General features: G+C 40.6%; 1 protein-coding gene and 1 pseudogene across 1 annotated transcript; one reads left to right on the top strand and one right to left on the bottom strand.

Moving 5' to 3' along the window:
- The first annotated feature begins 1,173 nt into the window (after positions 1 to 1,173).
- On the top strand, positions 1,174 to 2,791 carry LOC104415019 (annotated as a pseudogene).
- Positions 2,792 to 2,849: 58 nt separating this feature from the next.
- LOC104446931 (protein virilizer homolog) lies at positions 2,850 to 19,271 on the bottom strand. Its single transcript, XM_010060729.3, has 28 exons — positions 18,931 to 19,271; positions 18,724 to 18,812; positions 17,161 to 17,284; positions 14,708 to 15,367; positions 14,171 to 14,539; positions 14,001 to 14,105; positions 13,664 to 13,843; positions 12,804 to 12,942; positions 12,542 to 12,723; positions 12,358 to 12,443; positions 12,224 to 12,272; positions 11,978 to 12,044; positions 11,405 to 11,883; positions 11,229 to 11,328; positions 10,114 to 10,247; positions 9,212 to 9,279; positions 8,918 to 9,134; positions 8,524 to 8,739; positions 8,227 to 8,379; positions 8,100 to 8,153; positions 7,804 to 8,012; positions 7,655 to 7,724; positions 7,162 to 7,481; positions 6,273 to 6,438; positions 4,808 to 6,199; positions 3,959 to 4,708; positions 3,797 to 3,868; positions 2,850 to 3,151 (listed from the first exon to the last, which is right to left on the bottom strand). The coding sequence occupies exons 1-28, from the start codon at positions 19,003 to 19,005 to the stop codon at positions 3,131 to 3,133; spliced, it is 6,546 nt and encodes a 2,181-aa protein (XP_010059031.2). The 5' UTR covers positions 19,006 to 19,271; the 3' UTR covers positions 2,850 to 3,130.
- Positions 19,272 to 19,385: the final 114 nt, after the last annotated feature.

Raw genomic sequence — 19,385 nt, 5'->3', positions numbered from 1 at the left:
TTACTTTTAACCTGAGTCTGTTTAACAGTAGACTTTGAAATAGAAACGAAACTCTAACAATTAAATAAAGTTACGAGTAAAGTAAAAGAGTTTAGGGAAGAGAATAAGAACACAAAATTTATAGTGGTTCAGCTTAATCCAAGCCTACGTCCACTCTCCCACATTGACAGCTCACTGGCTGGATTTCACTATGAATCAAAAGAGTTGTTACAGAATCAGGTCCTTGATTACACGGTGTAGAGACTCTGCTACACTTCCTCAAGGTCTCATAAATGTATGAACTCTTTTTTAAGTACAAGTTTACGCTCAATAATTGAATTGACAAAGAACAAGGAGTTTCAGACTTTGGAATTTATCTATCGCACACACTCTCGAATAACTAGAACATTTTCCTTATATACTCCTCAATGCATTCATAACCGTTGAGCTCTTCCAATCTACCTGTTGGATAGAATCAATTTAGGGATATCTCAAGTTATTTAACGAATATGACGACAGTCCACCAATCATGGTTACCCATACAATCATAATCTAAGTTTCCATAAGTAAAACATTCCAAGTATGCTTCGCCAATCAACGAAACTAAATTACCTGAATTAAAATCAAAATGAATAATAGATTTCGAGATGCTATATCCAGCCGAGAGATCCTCTTCAATCGATAGAATCAAATCCTTAAAGAAATACTCAACTCTAGATAAGTCTTCTTCGACGATTTAGAAATTATCAATGAGGATAGACTTTGAATCTTGAGTCTGGTGTTCCGACGATTTTCAAACTTTGACGAAAGAGTCTGCAGGTCTTCAGACTAGATTGATGGAAATATTTTGTTAACTTCAAAATAAATACGGAAGTTTTCTCCAACACAATATTCTGCTTCATTCCTTCACTGAGAACAGAGAAGTTTCTGTATTTTAGTTGATTATATCTGCAACAACAGAACCCAGCTGAACTCAACCAACTCCATCAAATCGTTCAAACCCTTACTTCTTCTTGAATGGATTCGTAAGCATTTCTTGAGCTCTTCTTTGGCCTTTGCCCTTTTGAACTCTCTCTCTCTCTCTCTCTCTCTCTCTCTCTCTCTCTCTCTCTCTCTCTCTCTCTCTCTCTCTCTCTCTCTCTCTCTCTGGGTTACAAAGTTCTTGGTTTCTTTCGTGATATATTTTCGATACAGATGGAGGAAGTCGATATTCCCTATTTTTTCTTATGCCCAATTTCTCTCCAGCTCATGAAGGACCCCATCACGGTGCCGACAGGGATAACGTACGACCGCGAGAACATCGAGAAGTGGTTGTTCTCCGCCAAGAACGGCACATGCCCCGTGACCAAGCAAGCGATTCCAGACTGCGAATTGACGCCCAACCACACGCTCCGGCAGCTCATCCAATCGTGGTGCACCCTCAATGCTGCACACGGCATCCAAAGGATTCCGACCCCAAGACCTCCGATAAGCGAGTCCCAGATTGCTAAGCTCCTCCACGAGGCCAAGTCCCCGGACATGCGAAACAAGTGTCTCAAAAGACTGCGGTCGATTGCCACCGAGAATGCCGCTAATCGATGCTGCATGGAAGCCGCTGGTGCCGCTGACTTCTTGGCGACGCTAGTGAAAAATGAAACCTCGGCGAGCTCTGCATTACTAGATGAAACATCGTCCAACTGTCGCAGTTTCGAAGTCACAACTAGACCGCTTGATGAGACTCTGGCCGTACTTTATCATCTACAACTCTGAAGCCAGCCTCAAGAATCCCATAGGCGACGACGGAGTGTTTGTCGACTCATTGACTCGAATCATGCAGAGCGGAAACTGTGACCCTAGGGCATACGCAGTAATGTTGCTAAAGTCGATGTTTCAAGTCGTTGATATTATTCAACTCTCAAGTTTGAGAATGGAATTTTTCGTTGAAGTAGTTTGCCTTTTGCGTGATCAAGTCTCGCGGAAGGCAACGAAATCTGCATTGAAACTGCTTATCCGAGCCTGCCGGATGGGTCAGAACCATGTCAAAGCTGTGGAAGCCTATGCCGTGACCGGTCTTGATCGATCTTCTTCTCGATTCATGCGACAAAAGGCAGAGCGAAATGATCCTTATACTTTTGGACGTGCTGTGCCAATGCGCAGAGGGAAGAGCCGAGTTGTTGAGGCACCGAGCGGGGATCACCATCGTGTCGAAGAGGATACTAAGGGCTTCGGAGACAGCGAGCGAAAGAGGTGTCAGGATTCTCTCGTCCATCTCCAAGTTCTTGGCAACGCCGAGCATCGTGCAAGAGATGTTGCAAGTAGGCGTTGCTGCGAAGTTGTGTCTAGTCCTCCAAGTTGAGGGCACGAGCAAGACCAGAGAAAAGGCGAAACAGACTCTCAAATTGCATGCCCGGCCATGGAAGAAACTCTCCCTTTATTCCTGCTCAGTTCCTTTCTTCGTATCCAGCATGAGAAGAAAATCAGCTTTTCCTTTGTAAAACTTCATTTAAACAGAACTGTTAAAAAAATGTCGTGCCACAACATGGTTAAACGAAAAGAGCAAGACTTGCCGTATGTAATGCTACTCATGCCATTTGCAGTAACGAACATACTATTATCGATCGTTGCCAAAATGTGAAATTAAATAAAATAAGTTCTTCAACAGAAATTTCCAAAAGAAAAAAAAAATCAATGAACGAAGGTGAAGCCAGCAAAGCTTTTGTTGGCATTAAAACTTTTACCATTCTTCCATCAAGAAATGGAAAGATGAAAAGCCGGGCCTGGTCTCTGTCAATCATTAATCAACATGCATCTAGCAAACCATTGTCTTTATCAGGAAATGGTTGCTTTGAATCAGCCCGTACAAGAATATTAGAACTCTCTGGTTCTTGTAATTCTTATCAAGTGAGTACTCAGAGAAGATCGTGATTAGCTGCATCACAGCTCCTAGGAGCGCGACTAAATTGAAATGAATCCATACAAAATAAGAAACAAGGCAAACGAGACCAAGACAAAATTGTACATATATACAAAGTGAATTTAAGTTACAAATATCAAAAACAAATAATGAACAGGCTACGCTTTGAGTACATCGCATTTGGCGATCGAACATATATAAATCATACAAATGAGGCATACAACAGGACCACCACCTTTGACAAATCCCATCTCGATGTTATAGCTGGCCCAATCTTTCCTGTTAGACAATCCAGAGAAAGGACAGACGTCAGAACAGTTCAGAAGTAACTGTGAGCCTAATTAGAAGAGGGAACAGTGAGGAAACCCTTCTTTTCCTTTTCTTTTTCCTTTTTCCGTTTTGGACATAAAAACTTGTGTTGCAACTAAACCCCAGTAAAACCAAGCATCAGGACAGGTACGGAAGCGTTGACACTGATAAAATATAAAAAAAAGAGCTTTGCCAGAGCTGGACACATTTCTACTGAATAGTAAGACAAGCATCAGTACTACCACCGTTCCACAACTTGGAAAAGGGGGAATAATGACCAAATAATCATATGATGAGTCGACGACTGACGAGAATAGAAATGAAATTATGCTCTAGAGTGGAGAATAAACATGAGGAAATGCTTGATAGCTATGGATTAGTAACACGAATACCCGATCCTGAGCCTGGGGAAAAAGAAATTCTTGATTCCAAAACTATGCCAACGTGGCACCTTGCATACATGCACTATACTCAGAAATGCTCACTTCGGCCACAGCCAATTTTTCCTCTGACCCCACTTCCCTCTTCCTAATTGGCCTCATTTTGAAGATATAAGGGGGTGGGGAAAAGTACAAATAGAGATTCTTGAACTTTAAAACTTCAAAGAGAATGAACCTGAAGCATCTGCATTAATTTTGGATGTTGTTCCAAAAGCTGACAGAGCTTGTCCCGATCACTCAGCAAGGCCTGCCACAATTAAAAAATATTAAAAAGACTAAAAGATAAACATAAGCCTACAGTGCACAAAATTCTTACTAAGAGCTTCCAGAAACCAACCTGGATGTCTTCAGGGGACTTGAAGTAATCGTATAATGATATTCCTGCATCTTGATTTTGGTTGGACGTATCACCTTGCTGATAAGAAGCCAGGAGTCGAGCATGCTCTACTTCTTGACGTGGATGACCATGGGATAATTCTTGTTGTTGTGACTGGATATAAGCATGCAAAGGAGATATTTGTGGCTGCTGCAGTGCTTGTAACTGATGACCTTGTTGTACTGGGTTTTGCAAGGATGATCCTTGCTCCGGCTGCTGCGAAGAAAAAGCAAGTGGTCTGAGGTGCTGAGGTGGCTGTGGAACCTGTGGAAGTTGTGGGGGCTGAAGGGGCTGCAATTGTGCAACAGTGTGTACTGACTGCATTGGAGATTGACTAAGAGGAAAGTTCTGCAAGATGCTAGGCTGATTCTCTCCATGCTGCTGCATTGTGTTGCTCCCATAGAAATTCATGGGAACAGATGCAGGCCTACTGAAACCCATGGGAGGCATTAGGGGAGGTGGGGGATATGAAAGTCTAGGACCCGCTGCAGAATGTTGCAGATCAGTTGAAGGCATAATAGGTGCACGGGGAAATTCTGTCATTCCAATGCTTGTCTGAACATAACCTGACGACTGTGGAGTGGAAGCTTTTATAGGTGGCATAGCATAGGGACTGGATAAAAATGGAGGTGGTGTTGGGGGAAGTGGCGGGGGAGGCCTAATGGATCCACTGGGGGAAGAACTGTATGGAGACAAGTGATCAGAATGAACCTGCAGAAGGAAAGCCGAGCAATAACATTAGAAATGATCTTCTGTGTCTTATGCTCAATAGCATGAAGAAAACGAAAGGACATTAATAAATCTGCTTACATGAAAGGCACTGGAAACTGGTGACTGCCCATCAATCATCTTGTTTGTAAATGGGGATGCTTGACTAGGAACTGAATCGGAAACCTGAGATACTACAGATGGAACTAATGATGGTGGCGGCATGGGAGGTAGCGGGGGTTGATTCTGCAAATATTTCTGGTCATAGGATCCCTGAGTTCCTGCACCATGAAGGTTTCCTGCATGATGCGGACTGTGTTTTGGGTATAATGTCTGAGGACTCATCCTAGAATCAACACGTGATTGCCCAGATGACGATGCTGATGCCATAGCATATGGCGAAACAGGAAATCCAGGATTGTTTGCTGCGGCCGCAGCATCAAACATACCAGAGCTCTTTCCTGTAATCGGATCCTTCACATCATTAATATGATCAAAGAACCTTTTATCTGAGGTCACACTTGGTTCTCGGGTCAATGGCTTCTCCAAACGTGAAACTGACATCCTCGAAGAAAACTCACTTTGGGTGTTTTCATCAGCATTGGACGCAACAGGCGTACCCATACGAGAAAATTGACTGCTTTCATGAGCATCACTTTCTGTCTCCTCAACGATTGAGTGGGGGGAACTTTGCTCGGCAGTGACAGGGGCAGATGGTTGCAGATTATGATCTGGCTGGGGGAAGGGCATCTTGTCATCAGTTTCAGATTCTTCACCATCAAACACGATATCAATACCCTGTAAATCATCATCTAAATCTGTCTTCAATTGCTTAGGTTTTTTGACCTCTTTCTCTCCATCGCTAGCAGGAGCTGCATTTTTCACTTGTGCTACTGCCTCACCAACTATTGTGGCAGAAGAACTCTGCCGTTCCCTTTGTCTAGCCATAAACTCATCTACATGGATTGAAGGAGGTCTTCCACTAGTTGATCCTACACGTGGAACTGCAATGACATCACTAACACCATCAACATTTCTCTCCCGTGCGACATAGTCATCCACATGCATAGATGGAGGCCTGCTGGTATTTGGTTTGCGCAGACGGAATGTATCTCTGCGTGTAGGACCAGCGGGAGCTACAGATTGACCTGAACCACGTGAAAATGCACCAGAGGCTGCAAGATCAGAAGGTGCATTCTCCCCTCTGGCACGCCTACCTTGGCCTTCTAGAGATGACATTTTCCTTTTTAATGGAAGAGCTGTCTTATCGGGCAAAGTTTCTGGACATTCCCAAAGGAATTTATCTCCTAGTCCTCCTAGCTGGAGTAACTCATCAGTTCTTTCAAGACAGCCATCTATAGCAGACTGCATGTCCGTAGAAACCAGATCATCATTTGACGACAAGACAGCCTCACCAAAAACTATATCAACCACATCAATGGCACCAATGGGATTCACCAATAACAGAAGCAATGATTTTACAGAGTCTGGGATCTGTTCAGTGTAATATGTCAGCAATGCCATGAAGAGAAATTGCAGAAAAATAGGCAACTTATATATCTTTTACCTGAAAAGGACCAGTCTCATGGTCATTGTTTTCGCCCATTGAACCCAACAGAGCATTTAAACCTTTACAATAATTAAGGTTTTCCTCAAAAAAACTGTCGGTCGCATTCCCATCATCTGAAAGCCCAAAAAGTAATTTCACCATACCAACCCCCTTCAGGTTCAATCTGATCAATTACCACAGAAAAGTGAGCTTATTGCTGATAATTGGCAACAAAGACATTGAAATTACAACAACAAATAGATTATCCTAAGAAGGTTATTTTACCCAAGAAATGCAACACCATCTAAGGCAGAATGAGCAAGACTCATTATCTGAAAGCTCTAATGAGTGATTGAATATTAGCTACTGAAATTAGCTTCAAAAAGCTACAGAAGACAAGTCATCTGTGTTGCTTAAGCAGTGTCTTTTTAGGAGTATAAAAGGCACCAGTATCTGTGCAAATAGTTTGATTAAGGTGACTTGGAAGTAGCTTAACAGTTTATATCACCCTCATAAAGTTTACGTAGAGGACATTGACCTACTAACAAAAAGGCACTAAGACTGACAATTTGTTATAGTCATGCGGTACTGACAATAATTCTAAGGACATGCAAATTCGCATCCTAATATGGAAGAAATACGGGGACAGACTAGACAGCCTTGAATACCATTGATAAGTGCTCAAAGATAAATCAGGGAATATCTACTTTCTGCATTCTGCCCTTTCTAACCAACTAACCACAAACTAGCACTGCAATTAGGATTCTGAATTTTACTTAATTCTCCATGCTTCAATCATAATTCCACATCCTTGCCCGCAAATTACTAATGTCACCACAACATCAATCAATATAAGTACAGCAAATCAATCCAACTAAAGGAGCTAACAATCTCCGAAGAAGCTAACCTGTTTCCATCCATGCAGAATGACAAACACCCTGACGACAATAGATCAAGGCCTTGAGTGGCGAAAGACGATGAACCATCACCAGCTTCGGAAGAACTCCACATCTTCTTCCAGCAACACAATAAAGGAGCACATTTGCTCCATCCAGATTCACTACCGTTATAAATTTGGTTAGTTCCATGTCCTCTGTCTCGCTCATGTACCACAGAACTGCTAAAGGAACCAAAAGCAGCCATCAAAGAATCACGACCTTCTTTGCAAGAACTGATTTCTTTGAAAGATCTGACACAGGCAAGCAACTCTTTTCCAACACCTAGGACCTGGAGAACATCATGATTCTCCATTAGCAACAACTAAGAAGAATAATTACAGCATGACAGCATCCTCATTGCAAAGAGATTTGTTCACATAAACGGCACAAAGAAAAATTACACAGATTTTGCATGGAATTAAGATTAGCCAATAATCTAATATGAGAGAAGTAAGAAGTCACCTGAAAAAACTTAAGAAGATAAGGTAAAATTGAAGCACACTCTCCAGTGCTAAAGTTCTCCGTATTTTTCCTAATTGGAAGCATCATGTTAGCTCCAAGCTTTGAAAAAATAACAAACATAATCAACTCAGATGATACAATCTACTCACAAATCAGCTAACCCAGCACATTGTGAAGTTGCCACGGAACTACACAACAGTGACAATGACTTAAACACAGGGAGGCACCAACTAAGCAGCGTAAATCCATCATCCACCATATTTCTACTCTCTGAAATTTTGTCTGTATCAACAGCATCTAAACACCTTTCCAGAACTTTTTTCAGCATCTGGATCATCCCCGCCTTGAGTAATAGGGCCTGAAGGGGAGAAAAAAAAATACAATAAACCTTTCTGCAGGCATCTTCTGGACAAAGATAGACAAATGAAAGGGATCAGATGGGGACCTTGGCCCGAGGATGCTCCAATAAAGAAGCAAGGAAATCGAGATATCTGTAAACCTGAAAAAGGCATATTATGTCATGCCTAGTCAACTTTACGAGAGAAGCAATAATGGTGGAAGAATATGGTCACCTTGTAATTATCTATATCCAATGGAGAAATTAAAGTGAAATGATCAAGGACCCCACTGAAGATGGGCTCAAGGAGTATGGAGGCACTTTCAACTTTCTGGCAGGCAATTCGAATTATGAAAATTCTAAGCATGTCTTGAATTACGACCAATGCCTGTCAAGAACAGTGCAATGAGATGAATTACAACATCTAATGGAGCATCCATCTAACAACAATTCTAATTCTACAAATATAACAAGAGTAACGGTCCTTTTCATTACTAGGAAATCCAATGAATATAATAAGTGAGTAACATACAGAGACTGCATAATGTTTGATCATCTGTGCAATCTGGCCAAGCTGCGGGGTTAATTGGCTGAGAACCTTCTCACGAAATTCAGGTTTCAGATACCAGTTCACCTCTTTCTCCTTTTGACGTCCTAATAATGTACCGATAGCCAACATCCTCAGGGAACTCAACACAGGCATCCCTTTCTTCCAAAGCCAGATACCTTCTTCAGGTAACAAATCATTCTAGCCACACAGAATGGATTCAAGACAAAAGTAGTCAGAACAAAGTTCAGAGGAAATGCAGCTTAAAATATTAAAATCATATACAATATATATACAAATATATATAGTGAACAAAGCACAAGTCATCTAACCACAAGCGTCCATAATATCTTCAGGTTTCAGACTTTCAATTACATACCAAAAGACACATAAAACTGCAGGTCTCCTTTGGACCCAAGGCCAGAACTGAAGTTGTTTGAACGCTTGCAAGGAGAGAGTGGAACAGGCCAGGAGCCCATCCAAACACTGGCCAATAAGCAAGAGAAGACACGATGAGATGGCAGACAGCTTCAAATCCAAGAGCAGAATCAGGGTATGAAGCAGATAGATCTGCTGCACATGCAGCTAGTCTGGGGCTGTAAAAGATCAATAACAAGCAGATAAGCACATTGGCAGTTGCTGAAGATGAAAACAATTTTAATCTGAACGTCACCTCAATTCTCGATGCAATCTCAGAAGGGCGTTCATTAGTTTTGTATTTCTGTGCTGCTCATTTGCTTCCTGTATGAAAGCAGAATGTTTCAGTTCTAGCAAAATATTGTCGCATGTTGGCCCATCAAAAAGAAAATTTGTTGCATGCTATATAAGCTCAGACTATATACTTATGCTATGATTGGAGGGAAGAAGTGAAGCAAAATGTGAAGAAATACCAATTTGACGAAACATTTCCTTTGTTTGCTAGATAAACATATGATAGACCTAGATGGAAACGGATTCAAACTGTGCACACTTAGTTGGTTTTCTCTCAAACTATAATGTATTTTCCAGTGCTAAATAGGGATCTTTCTTTTGAGTCACATGTGCACCATATTCATCATGCCGCTGTGCTAAACGATCCAAACTTCACATGTATGAATATTGACATCCAAAGACTAAGACTTGAAGCTTTCCAAACCATAATAGGACAAGATAAGTGAAATATCAAGTACTCCAAAATCCAAACTAAAAGTACCAACAACAATGCCAACCAATATTTTCCCCTGTAGGTGGATTCTCTGTGAATGTGTGTGTGCTCCAGGAAGAGGGTTTGAGGCTGAATGTCTTCCATATCCTTAATTTTAAATGAGCTAGAATTTTTCTAACCATCTCCCCCCATATTTTGATGCCTAATAGAAGCCTGCATCATATATTGGAAAACTTCTGGCCCACATTCTACTAAAAGGATGAAAAGAAAACCAGAAGACTGGAAATTGGATTTGACATTGACATTGGCTACTTTATCATTTTGGTGCCAGTGAGTTGAGACATTCCATAGAACACTTCCTTATGATGCCCATGAAGGATTTTACAGAAATGACATCCAGCAAATGCACCAGTAATTCAGATTTGACCAACCTGTAGTTTCTTCAAAAGGTTGATCAGCAGAACCAGGGCAGGAATCAAAAGATCAATCAGGCTCTGCTCCCGATTCCGTTCCAAAAGCAAATCCGATGTGGAGTTGCATTCAGTTCCATCGTCAACAAGGTAATCTGTAAAAAGCAAATCGTTCACACAGAGTGCAGGAAGAAAATCACTAAAAACAGAAGTCCAAACTCCAGGGGAGGAGGTTTTAGTGGCAGATCTCTCAAAACAACTAATGTAGCACATCCCAGTCTTGCACCATGAAGAAAAGCATAAAAGGCTATGCAACAAACTCCACACTGCAGACACAAGCATTATGAAGACATAATAGGAAAAAAGGTTTAAGAGCTGAGCAATTAGTTAATAAAATCTGAATTTTTACCCCAAGAAACAGAAAACTGCGTGTGCAAGAATTCTGATAAGGGAAGACATGCAATAAAAACGTCCAAGTTAAACACTGGAATTTGAACCTCTCTCTGATGAGATTGAGAAGATATTTAGAAGAGTTGCAATCAGAAAAATTCAGGACTGAGGCTTTGTAAAGGTATAAAAAGGATCCCACCAGTTGTGATCCATATATAAATATCAAATTTTCCCTAAGAATTACAGGAAGAAAGATAGATCGATATCTATGGCAATAACAGCAGTACAACTCCCTCATTTAAAAGTTCAAGCAAAGTCCATATAAGCTCAACAATTAACATGACAAAGAAATTTTTACATGCTAAACCCCTTAATCCATTACGTATTCCAGACAGCACAAAGCATGAGTCTCAACTGCAGGTCAATGCAACAAAGATATAAAGACCAAAAGCATTATAGTCATTAGGCAGAGGAAAGCAAACATCAAGAACAATATTAAGGTTCCACAGACTAAGCATCCAGTAAAATCAACACAATCTATAGACCAATACAAAAGCTCCACACTATATCTCTTGAAGAAGGGAGATCAAAACCAAACCTTGAAAAATTCAAAAACTCAACAAAGCCAGATCATGTACGAGAAGATAATAGTGTATTAGTTCATTAATTAAAAAACCACAATATAATTAGTGATAATTTAAGCACCATAAGAAGAAGGCATTCCACTAAGACAAGGAAAAACTCACCGTAACTGTTTGAGGACCTCTCAAGCATAAATCTACAGTTAATTAAAACAGTGTAGATAACTGTAACAGCACCTTCATCATATAGCGTTGCAGCAACAGTCTACACCAACAAGTCTAAAGTAAGCCACTAAAAAATTATTGTAAATTATATACATTTCAAGATAAAAAACACATACAGAGTTCTCAGATGTGAAAGCTAAAATCCGAAATGCTGTTGTCAGCTGAGCTACAGAAGAATCACGAAGTGCAACTCCGTCAAATGTTTTCTCAGAGATTATTTTCCCAAGATTCTCCATTACATTTATATCAGAACCACCGGAAGGATCTCCAACAGCATGTTCAACATCCATGAGATCTGAAACTAGAATACTAGTTGAAGTTAAGTGAGCATCTCCGCCAGAAGCTAACACAGCGGCATACCGTAGAAGACCAACAGCCCCATTTTTGTGATAAACTACACCAGCATCTATCCATTCCAAAAGTCGTGTGGGAGCGTCTTTTCTATTTGACCCTGGGGATGAGGAATGTAAAGCTCCATGAAGTTCAACTGCACGTTCAATCCAAGAGCCCAGAGAAGATGCTGTGGAATCAGTAACAATGATTTCAAAAATCTCTGCTGCTGAATGAAAAATCGCAACATCCAGGGGTGAAGCTCCTGAAAAGACAAAACAATCTGAGTTAGTTCCTAATTCACAGACAACCACTACTCTTTGCTAAAATATCCAAGCTTAATAATCGCAGCTCACTACCACCACTCTTTGCAGCAGGCTCTGACTCCTTGACTGAGCGCAACGCCTCAATCAATGCTGCAATAGCCTATGAAAAAGAATGATAAGTCACTGGCCAAACAAGTCAAAACAGCATAAATGCTATTTGCCAGATTGAAAGTCCAACTCTAGCAACTTGCATACAATATTGTCCTTAGTCATCTAGCAAAAGTACATCTCATTTATCCCTGAGTAAAACAGTTATGCTTTAAGCACAGTGAGACATACCTCTGGAAAAAATCCAAGAACCAACAAAGCCTGATGTCCACAGTCAGATCTGCCATCAAAAACAAGTCTTTGTCAATGCTGCTAATGCTCTAAAAGCAATCTACAGAGCACCAAAAAGGTAAAGCCAAATCCACCTAGAAAGCGCACAAAGTTCCCACAAAACCCATAAGAATTCTTCAGAGTGAGGAGTGCATGTAAGCAAATGATCAATGGCGTTAACCTACAAAAAGAGGATGTAAACAACTCGTTACCACCATGTGGAACATGGAAACAAAATGCTGGAATCACCAAAATATTCTAAAAAGAAAGTAAACTGACCACTCTCAAATGCATCTCAAGTATCATGCCTACTTCTTCTGACCCGCAGAAGAAACCTTTGGATAATAAGATGGACGCATAACGAAGTGGGAGGCAATCCTCTTTTCTGGTAGAATCGCCACCCTTCAGGCAATGGACTATTGTAGAAGAAAGTTCAGGTTGATGTGCAAGGAAAAGTAAGCCTGACATAGATAAACAAGTAAATCCCAAGAATCCCTAAATTTATAAGGGAAGAAATTGAGTCATATGTTGTTAACTATACCTGACTGGCAGAGGAGCAGAGAAAATATTATAGCACCAATTGATGACACGATCTCTACATGAAAGAACATCGCATGTCCTACTTCCAATTGTATTGATGATGACAACAAAGCAGCTGATAGAGGAAGAAGTCCTCTCTCCTGTTCACAGAATATGTGAGATACTTTCATCCATAACTTTAAGTACTAAATTGTGCATAGATTTTTATAAGGGAAAAAATATAGAGGAGCAATCCATCCCACAACAGAGTCAAATATGTGAGATACTTTCATCCATAACTTGAAGTATTAAATTGTGCATTTTTTTAATGAAGGGAAAAAATATAGAGGAGGGATGCATCCCACAACAGAATCAAAACTTCAAAGTCCACTGATGCATAGTTCAGCATAAGTGTCAGATCTCTTTAGATTTTATTCAGGAAAGGGACGACCTCTAATAACTTATGCACTCCAGCTAAACCTATGTCAGACCTTTATTTGGCCAAGTAAATTGGCAGTCATGCAGAAGTGGATCCCTGACCTCATCCAATTCCCTACCCTCACTCCAACCCCACCCCCACCTTCATGAAAAAAACAAAGAAAACACAACAGTTTTTGTGTATGGAGCCAATTCTAGTCACATAGAATTGCATGGTCTCAACTCTGAAGGTATATCGAAAAGGACTTGTTGATTGCAAGCATTAAAGGATATAGCAGTTCTGTCAAAACAGATTATTCATTTTTCAAATGAATAGCAGCAGAGAGAGATTCCCCTCCCCCCCAAAAAAAAAAAAAAAACCCTCTCTCTCTCTCTCAAACACACACACAACTTTCCCCTCATTTACTAAAGGATGAGGAAGCCAACCACAAAAGAGCAAGATACCTTGAGAATTCCCAGAAGATCTGGATCAGTATCCCAAATGGAGAGGCAACAGTTTGAAGTAATTGAGCCACTGGTCGTTTTGTAGGACAGGCATCCTTCATTTTGACCAAGAATCAGGGATCTACTTGCTTGTGCAACAGGAGAAGGATCTTCTATTTGACCATGCAAATTTATCAGCTTCTGCATTAGCAATTCTCAACAGTGTAAACCCAGAGAACAGAGTGCAAATCTATGTGAACTCTAAGTAAGGAATTAATAACATAAAAAGGTTCAGCCAACCCCAAAAAGAGACCAACAACCTTGCTACCAAAAATACACACTAAAAGTTACAACTCACCAAGAGGCTTTTCAGTTGAGATTTAGCACTCGTGAGCTGGTGCAGAGAAGCATCTGTGACCCTATCAATGGTAGAAAGACCTCTTAACACAGAGAGCACTGCACACTGCCAAGACAAACCATTAGCAAATCATACACGCAAACACAGCCATACAAAAAACAAAATCAGACCTCATATTTCGCTGCAACTTCATAAAACCTTAGGCGATAAAGAACGTAAGTTGCAAGGGAAGCAACATCATGGCGTGGTTCTTGCAATAACAATTTCAGCAGCTGAGTATAATTTTCACTGGTACCAGATGGAATGGTAACTTCTTCACGAGGCCACCAACCCAAGAAACCTTCACAACCAGCCGAGTATCGTGTTGCCTGCTGCACAACACCCAGAAATAGGAGCACAACTGTTGTTGAATGTTGTAGGTCATTGCAGAAAACTTTGACCAGTTGTTCCATGCCCCCACCATCAACAAAGTGGAAGCAACTTTCTTTGGCAGAGCAGAATAAAAGAGCCATACTCAACCACAAAATGGAATTATTTCTCTGAGAATCAAGAAGATCAAAGCAAAAGCACCAAATTAGCACTACTTTTTTAGTTTGATTGTTCCACTCATCTATCTTCCAAAAGCATAAACATTTCTGATGACGAAAAGATAAGTGAAGGGTAGAAAGTCATCAATGAATAAAAACTAAATTCTTTAGAGCAGTCACCTTTGAGAGCACAGGATGTCCAACAAATAAGGAGTCATTCTCAAAATGAAAGTATTTCCCAAACATGTCGACCAAATGCTTGAAATTAACCGAATCATTATCCATATCAAGGAAATTGGTTTCTGCAGATGACTTGGCTGAAAACTGCACTGACTCTTGTTGAAGAACTTTGTAGAGCTCAAGAAGCTCCCCTGCAGCCTCGTTAATAGCAAGTTCCAATTTCTTACCATTTTCAAATCTGCCTGATTTAAGGCATTTCTCACCAATTGCAACACCAGAGAGGTCATGAGTGGTATAAGTGGAGACAGCTGACACAATAGTACTTAGAGCTTTTTGTACTGCATCACCATGTGGCCGTAGCTCCAGAATCCTCAATATTAATCGTAGAAGCTGCTTGACCCCAAGAGACACGTCCAACACACTAACAGGTGGAGGTAATGCATTGAGAGAGCATGTGAATTCCTTACTCATGAAGTTAGTAGTGCGTAAGGGCATAGGTAAATCCTCAAGCTCTCCCTCCACTGAATTAGTGATATTTGTCAAAGAGCTATCATCAAATTCTATGTTGAACTGTCCCAGATCCTCTGCTGTGTTGCCATATATGACTAAGCTCAAACTGCGATAGCTGCCTCTTACAACAAGATGATTAGTTACAACAGCCTGCAAAAGAACAGTTTGTTAAATATATGAACAGCTACTGACTGTTTTCCACAGATGACATACTGAGCTTCCAAAGTAAAAGATAGTATCAAAGACACAAGAGGACAAGCAAAAGGAATTGTAATAGGCTTTGCGATAGGATATTGTTGAGGCAAATTGCTTTTAAGGCATGGTGATTTAAAAAAGAAAAAGGTCCTTCTGAAAGATAATTCATAGAAGTATGAAAGATTTATAGGCCTAGCCAAAAGATTTGAATGGAACTGGTGAATAAAAGGATGTGTATGATGGACCCACCACCTTTGTTAGGACAATCAAAGGGGACAAAATTCACCATTACTATAAGGTTACACCAAGGCTCTGCTCCAAATCCTTATGTTTTTGCCTTGATTATCGTTGAGCAGACAGGACATATCCAAGATGATGTCCCTTGGTGTATGCTATTTGCACATGACATAATTCTAGTAGATGAAACCCAAGTTGGGGTAAACCAGAAACTCGACCTTTGGAAAAAAGCTTTGGAATCTAAGGGTCTCCAACTCAGTTGGACGGAGGTGGCATATATGATGTATAATTTCAGTAGGGCAGAAGTTCAAATGACACTTCGATAAAAATTTGAGATATGGAAGTAACAAGGAGTGAATGTCTGCAATATTTTGGACCCAATCTATAAAAGATGGGGAAATCAATGGAGCCCATAGAGTACAAAGCAGGATGGAGGCTGAGGACATTAACCGCCCCCGTCTTCAAAGATTCCAGTAATTAGGAAGTCATATGGCCTTGGAATGAAACAGAGTATTAGTTATAGTTATTAGAGGTATAAAAGGGTAAAGTGGTATGTTAGAGGAATAAAAAGGTAAAGTGGTCTAGGGCCTCACTCACCCTAAGAGCTAGCTCAAAAGGTGAGGCTTTCCCTCACACTTATAAATCAACTACCAGTCCCTTCTAGAAGCGATTGGGTTTCAAGCCTCACCCTTTGAGCCAGCTCTTAAGGTGAGTGAGGCCCAAGACTAGAGATCCTAAGTTCAAATCTTTCAAGGCCCCATTTGCCTCCCTATTTAATATGTCCATGCTTAGTACTAGGCAAAAAAATCAAACAAAGCATGAGGGGGGTGTGATAGAATAATTAAAATATTACACCGTGCTTTCATCTAACAATTTAAGCTTTTAGAATAGATAGCAATGATCCCACAAAAATCTCACCATAGTATACTTGATTCATATTCGCCATCATTTAACAATTTAAATTTGTGGAGTAAGTAGCTGGCATTCAAATTAACTTCCATGAATAAAATGTTGAAAGCTTCTAACAATGATTTAGGCACGCCCTAATATCCAAATGTTGTAAATACAATATCTTGATAAGCATTATCCACTCTATTTTCAAGGATAATGAGAGAACAACAAACATGTCACCTATTATACACTTGCCTTGTACATGCTAGCCTCATGATAAAATTGTTTTGCAAATTCCCACTTTTAACCCCCTCACCCCCCCCAAAAAAAAAAAAAAAAAAACCACCACACACCTACAAAACCAAAAAAAACACGCTCCTTGTTAACTCCCCTCAAAACACATCCATTTGATTATCACCCACCTTATAATGGGGAAGTGCAAAAAGGAAGTTCTCAAAGTTACCTTTAACAATTCAAGCCAAAGTTTGACATATAGCTCTCAACTAAACCAACATGCACTAAATCAAAACCATCAAAGAAATTAAATGCAAAAAGTAAAAGAATGCTGACCAGTGCAACTATTACAACATGAGGATAAAGGCCTTCTAAGTCATATCTACCTCAACTTCCAGCACATTTGATGACGAATGAGAATACAGAAACGGCTGACAGAGGCGCCTAAATCTTGTCTCCCCATTACATTGAACAAATACTTCCAAAGCAAATGAAGGAGGTGAAGTAGCCCTGCAAGGAGAAGTGCCACTAGCATCAGGTTCATTAAAACGATGGGCAACAATATTGTTCAAAAGCCTGACCCAAAAGCTTAAAATATTACATGTAGAGAAACTACCACCTTGCTGATAAAGCTGAAGAGTAAACTGCTATCTAAGCACTTAATTTTAAGTTTTGAACGATTTAATTGTTGAAAATGAAAATGGAAGTTTGTTTATAATCGTTGAAAATTGAATGTGGAATGTCATTGGTTTCCTACCAATTATGGACTTGCAACTATAATTGGTAAGTTTTAGCAAAGAAATTGGTAACATTGTAATTTCCATCAATTTTTTCATTGAACAAATTAAGTTAACCACTTTCTCACTCGACATAATCAGTGAACAATTTTACTGAATTGAATTATTTATATCAAAACTAGTTAGTTTTACTAAACGTGCTTAATCTTATTGAGTGTTGTAGATTTATTAATTGAGATACAAAATAGGTCATGATAAACCCAATAAGTAAGAGAGGTTGGATAATTTAACACCCCTCTAGCAAGCAAATAGAACAAAAAATTACTTCAAGAACACATATAAGATGAACAAGACATCACACAAAAAATGAAATATTATACAAAACATGAAAAATTTGAACTTGGCTGTGATACTACATCAGAAAGGAAATTTAGCTCCAAAACCACATTAAAAAACCTATAGCAAAATCTTCAGCATATAGGCGGAGGGAGACTGTATATATAAGGCCATGATAAACTTGTAAGTAGACATTTGGGTGCACGGTAACTTATCCGACATGAGCCAACAAAGAAAACATAACGTAAGTGTCAAACATGTTCTCCAGAGAGGCTTAGCCTTTCTTATACAACCTTGTCGACAGCTACTTCATATACATGAAAATCCATATCACATCTCATCGACATTGCTTTTTGCAGTCCATTGTAGTACCTAATATTAAGGTAATCATCATTGGGCTTCTGCATTTCAGTTTACTAGATATCTTTACTCAGCTAGTATTGGTTTATCTATTGGGCCGAATGGGAAGGAACAGCGACATCGTGCTCAAAATGTCATCTTGGAAGCTTACGCTGCCAGCACCAAGGCAAGAGTTGCCAGAAGCAGATGTAAGGATTAGAAGGTATACAAGGGCAAGGAGCCCCACTTTCCAAGCTGAGATTTATAATTTCACAAATCTACTGGAAAAGCCAGATATCTGTTCGTGCCTGTCCTCCTCTCTCCTCTCACTCTCGCTACTCGTTAACGCACTTCCCATGGTTCAGGACTGTCCTTCTCTCTCTCTCTCTCTCTCTCTCTCTCTCTCATTGCATCAATTCCTCAATAGAACAGCGAATTTTCCCTCCAAGACAACGTCAACTAGGAAGACCCCCAGAGAGAAAGAGGGAAAAAAAGAAAAAAAAAAAACGACGACGAACGAAGTAGCGCAACAATTACCCAACAAGCGACACGGATTGACATGTCGAAGGCGCGCTCAGCTCCAGAAACTCGCAAGCGGCGACGACGACGGGCTCGGCAAAGACCACCTGTAAATTCCAGAGAACGACGGCGTCACACCGGGACAATTCCGGCTAACAGTAGGGGGCATTCAGTGCTCGCGCCGCTCGCGAGCGGACGGAACTCGGCGCGAATCGCGGGACTCACCTCGTCGACGTACTCGTCGAGATGGGGGTGGGCGAACGTCTGGGCGAACAGCACGCACGGCTCCGGTCGACCCATTCCTACTCTCTCATCGGGAAATCGAGCTCGAAACGAAGGGAACAGCGCTTCAACCGCTCCGTCCTCTCTCTCTCTCTCTCTCTCTCTCTCTCTCTCTCCTTTCCTGTGGAGATAATTAGGGTTTTGCGGTGGTCGGATCCGGGGAGGGCCGATTAAATAGTGGCCACTGCACCGCCGACCGACGGCGGGGACGGTCGCGGCGAAGGAAGCGAGAGAAAGAGAGGGAGGCAAAAGAAGTTTCGCACAGGAAAAGAAGAAAAGAGAAGATGTGGTAAAAGAAAAACTTTACAAAATCCGAACCGGTACTTGCCTATATGAAACCATGAATTCTTTGAAAGAAGTTTAGGCCAAATTTCGTTTTATTTTTTCGCTCTTCTGAT

The sequence above is a fragment of the Eucalyptus grandis genome, chromosome 1 (genome assembly GCF_016545825.1).
Source record: "Eucalyptus grandis isolate ANBG69807.140 chromosome 1, ASM1654582v1, whole genome shotgun sequence".
Classification (NCBI taxonomy): Eukaryota; Viridiplantae; Streptophyta; class Magnoliopsida; order Myrtales; family Myrtaceae; genus Eucalyptus; species Eucalyptus grandis.
Note: the sequence above shows the minus strand (reverse complement) of the source record. Positions and strands in the feature narration are given on the sequence as shown.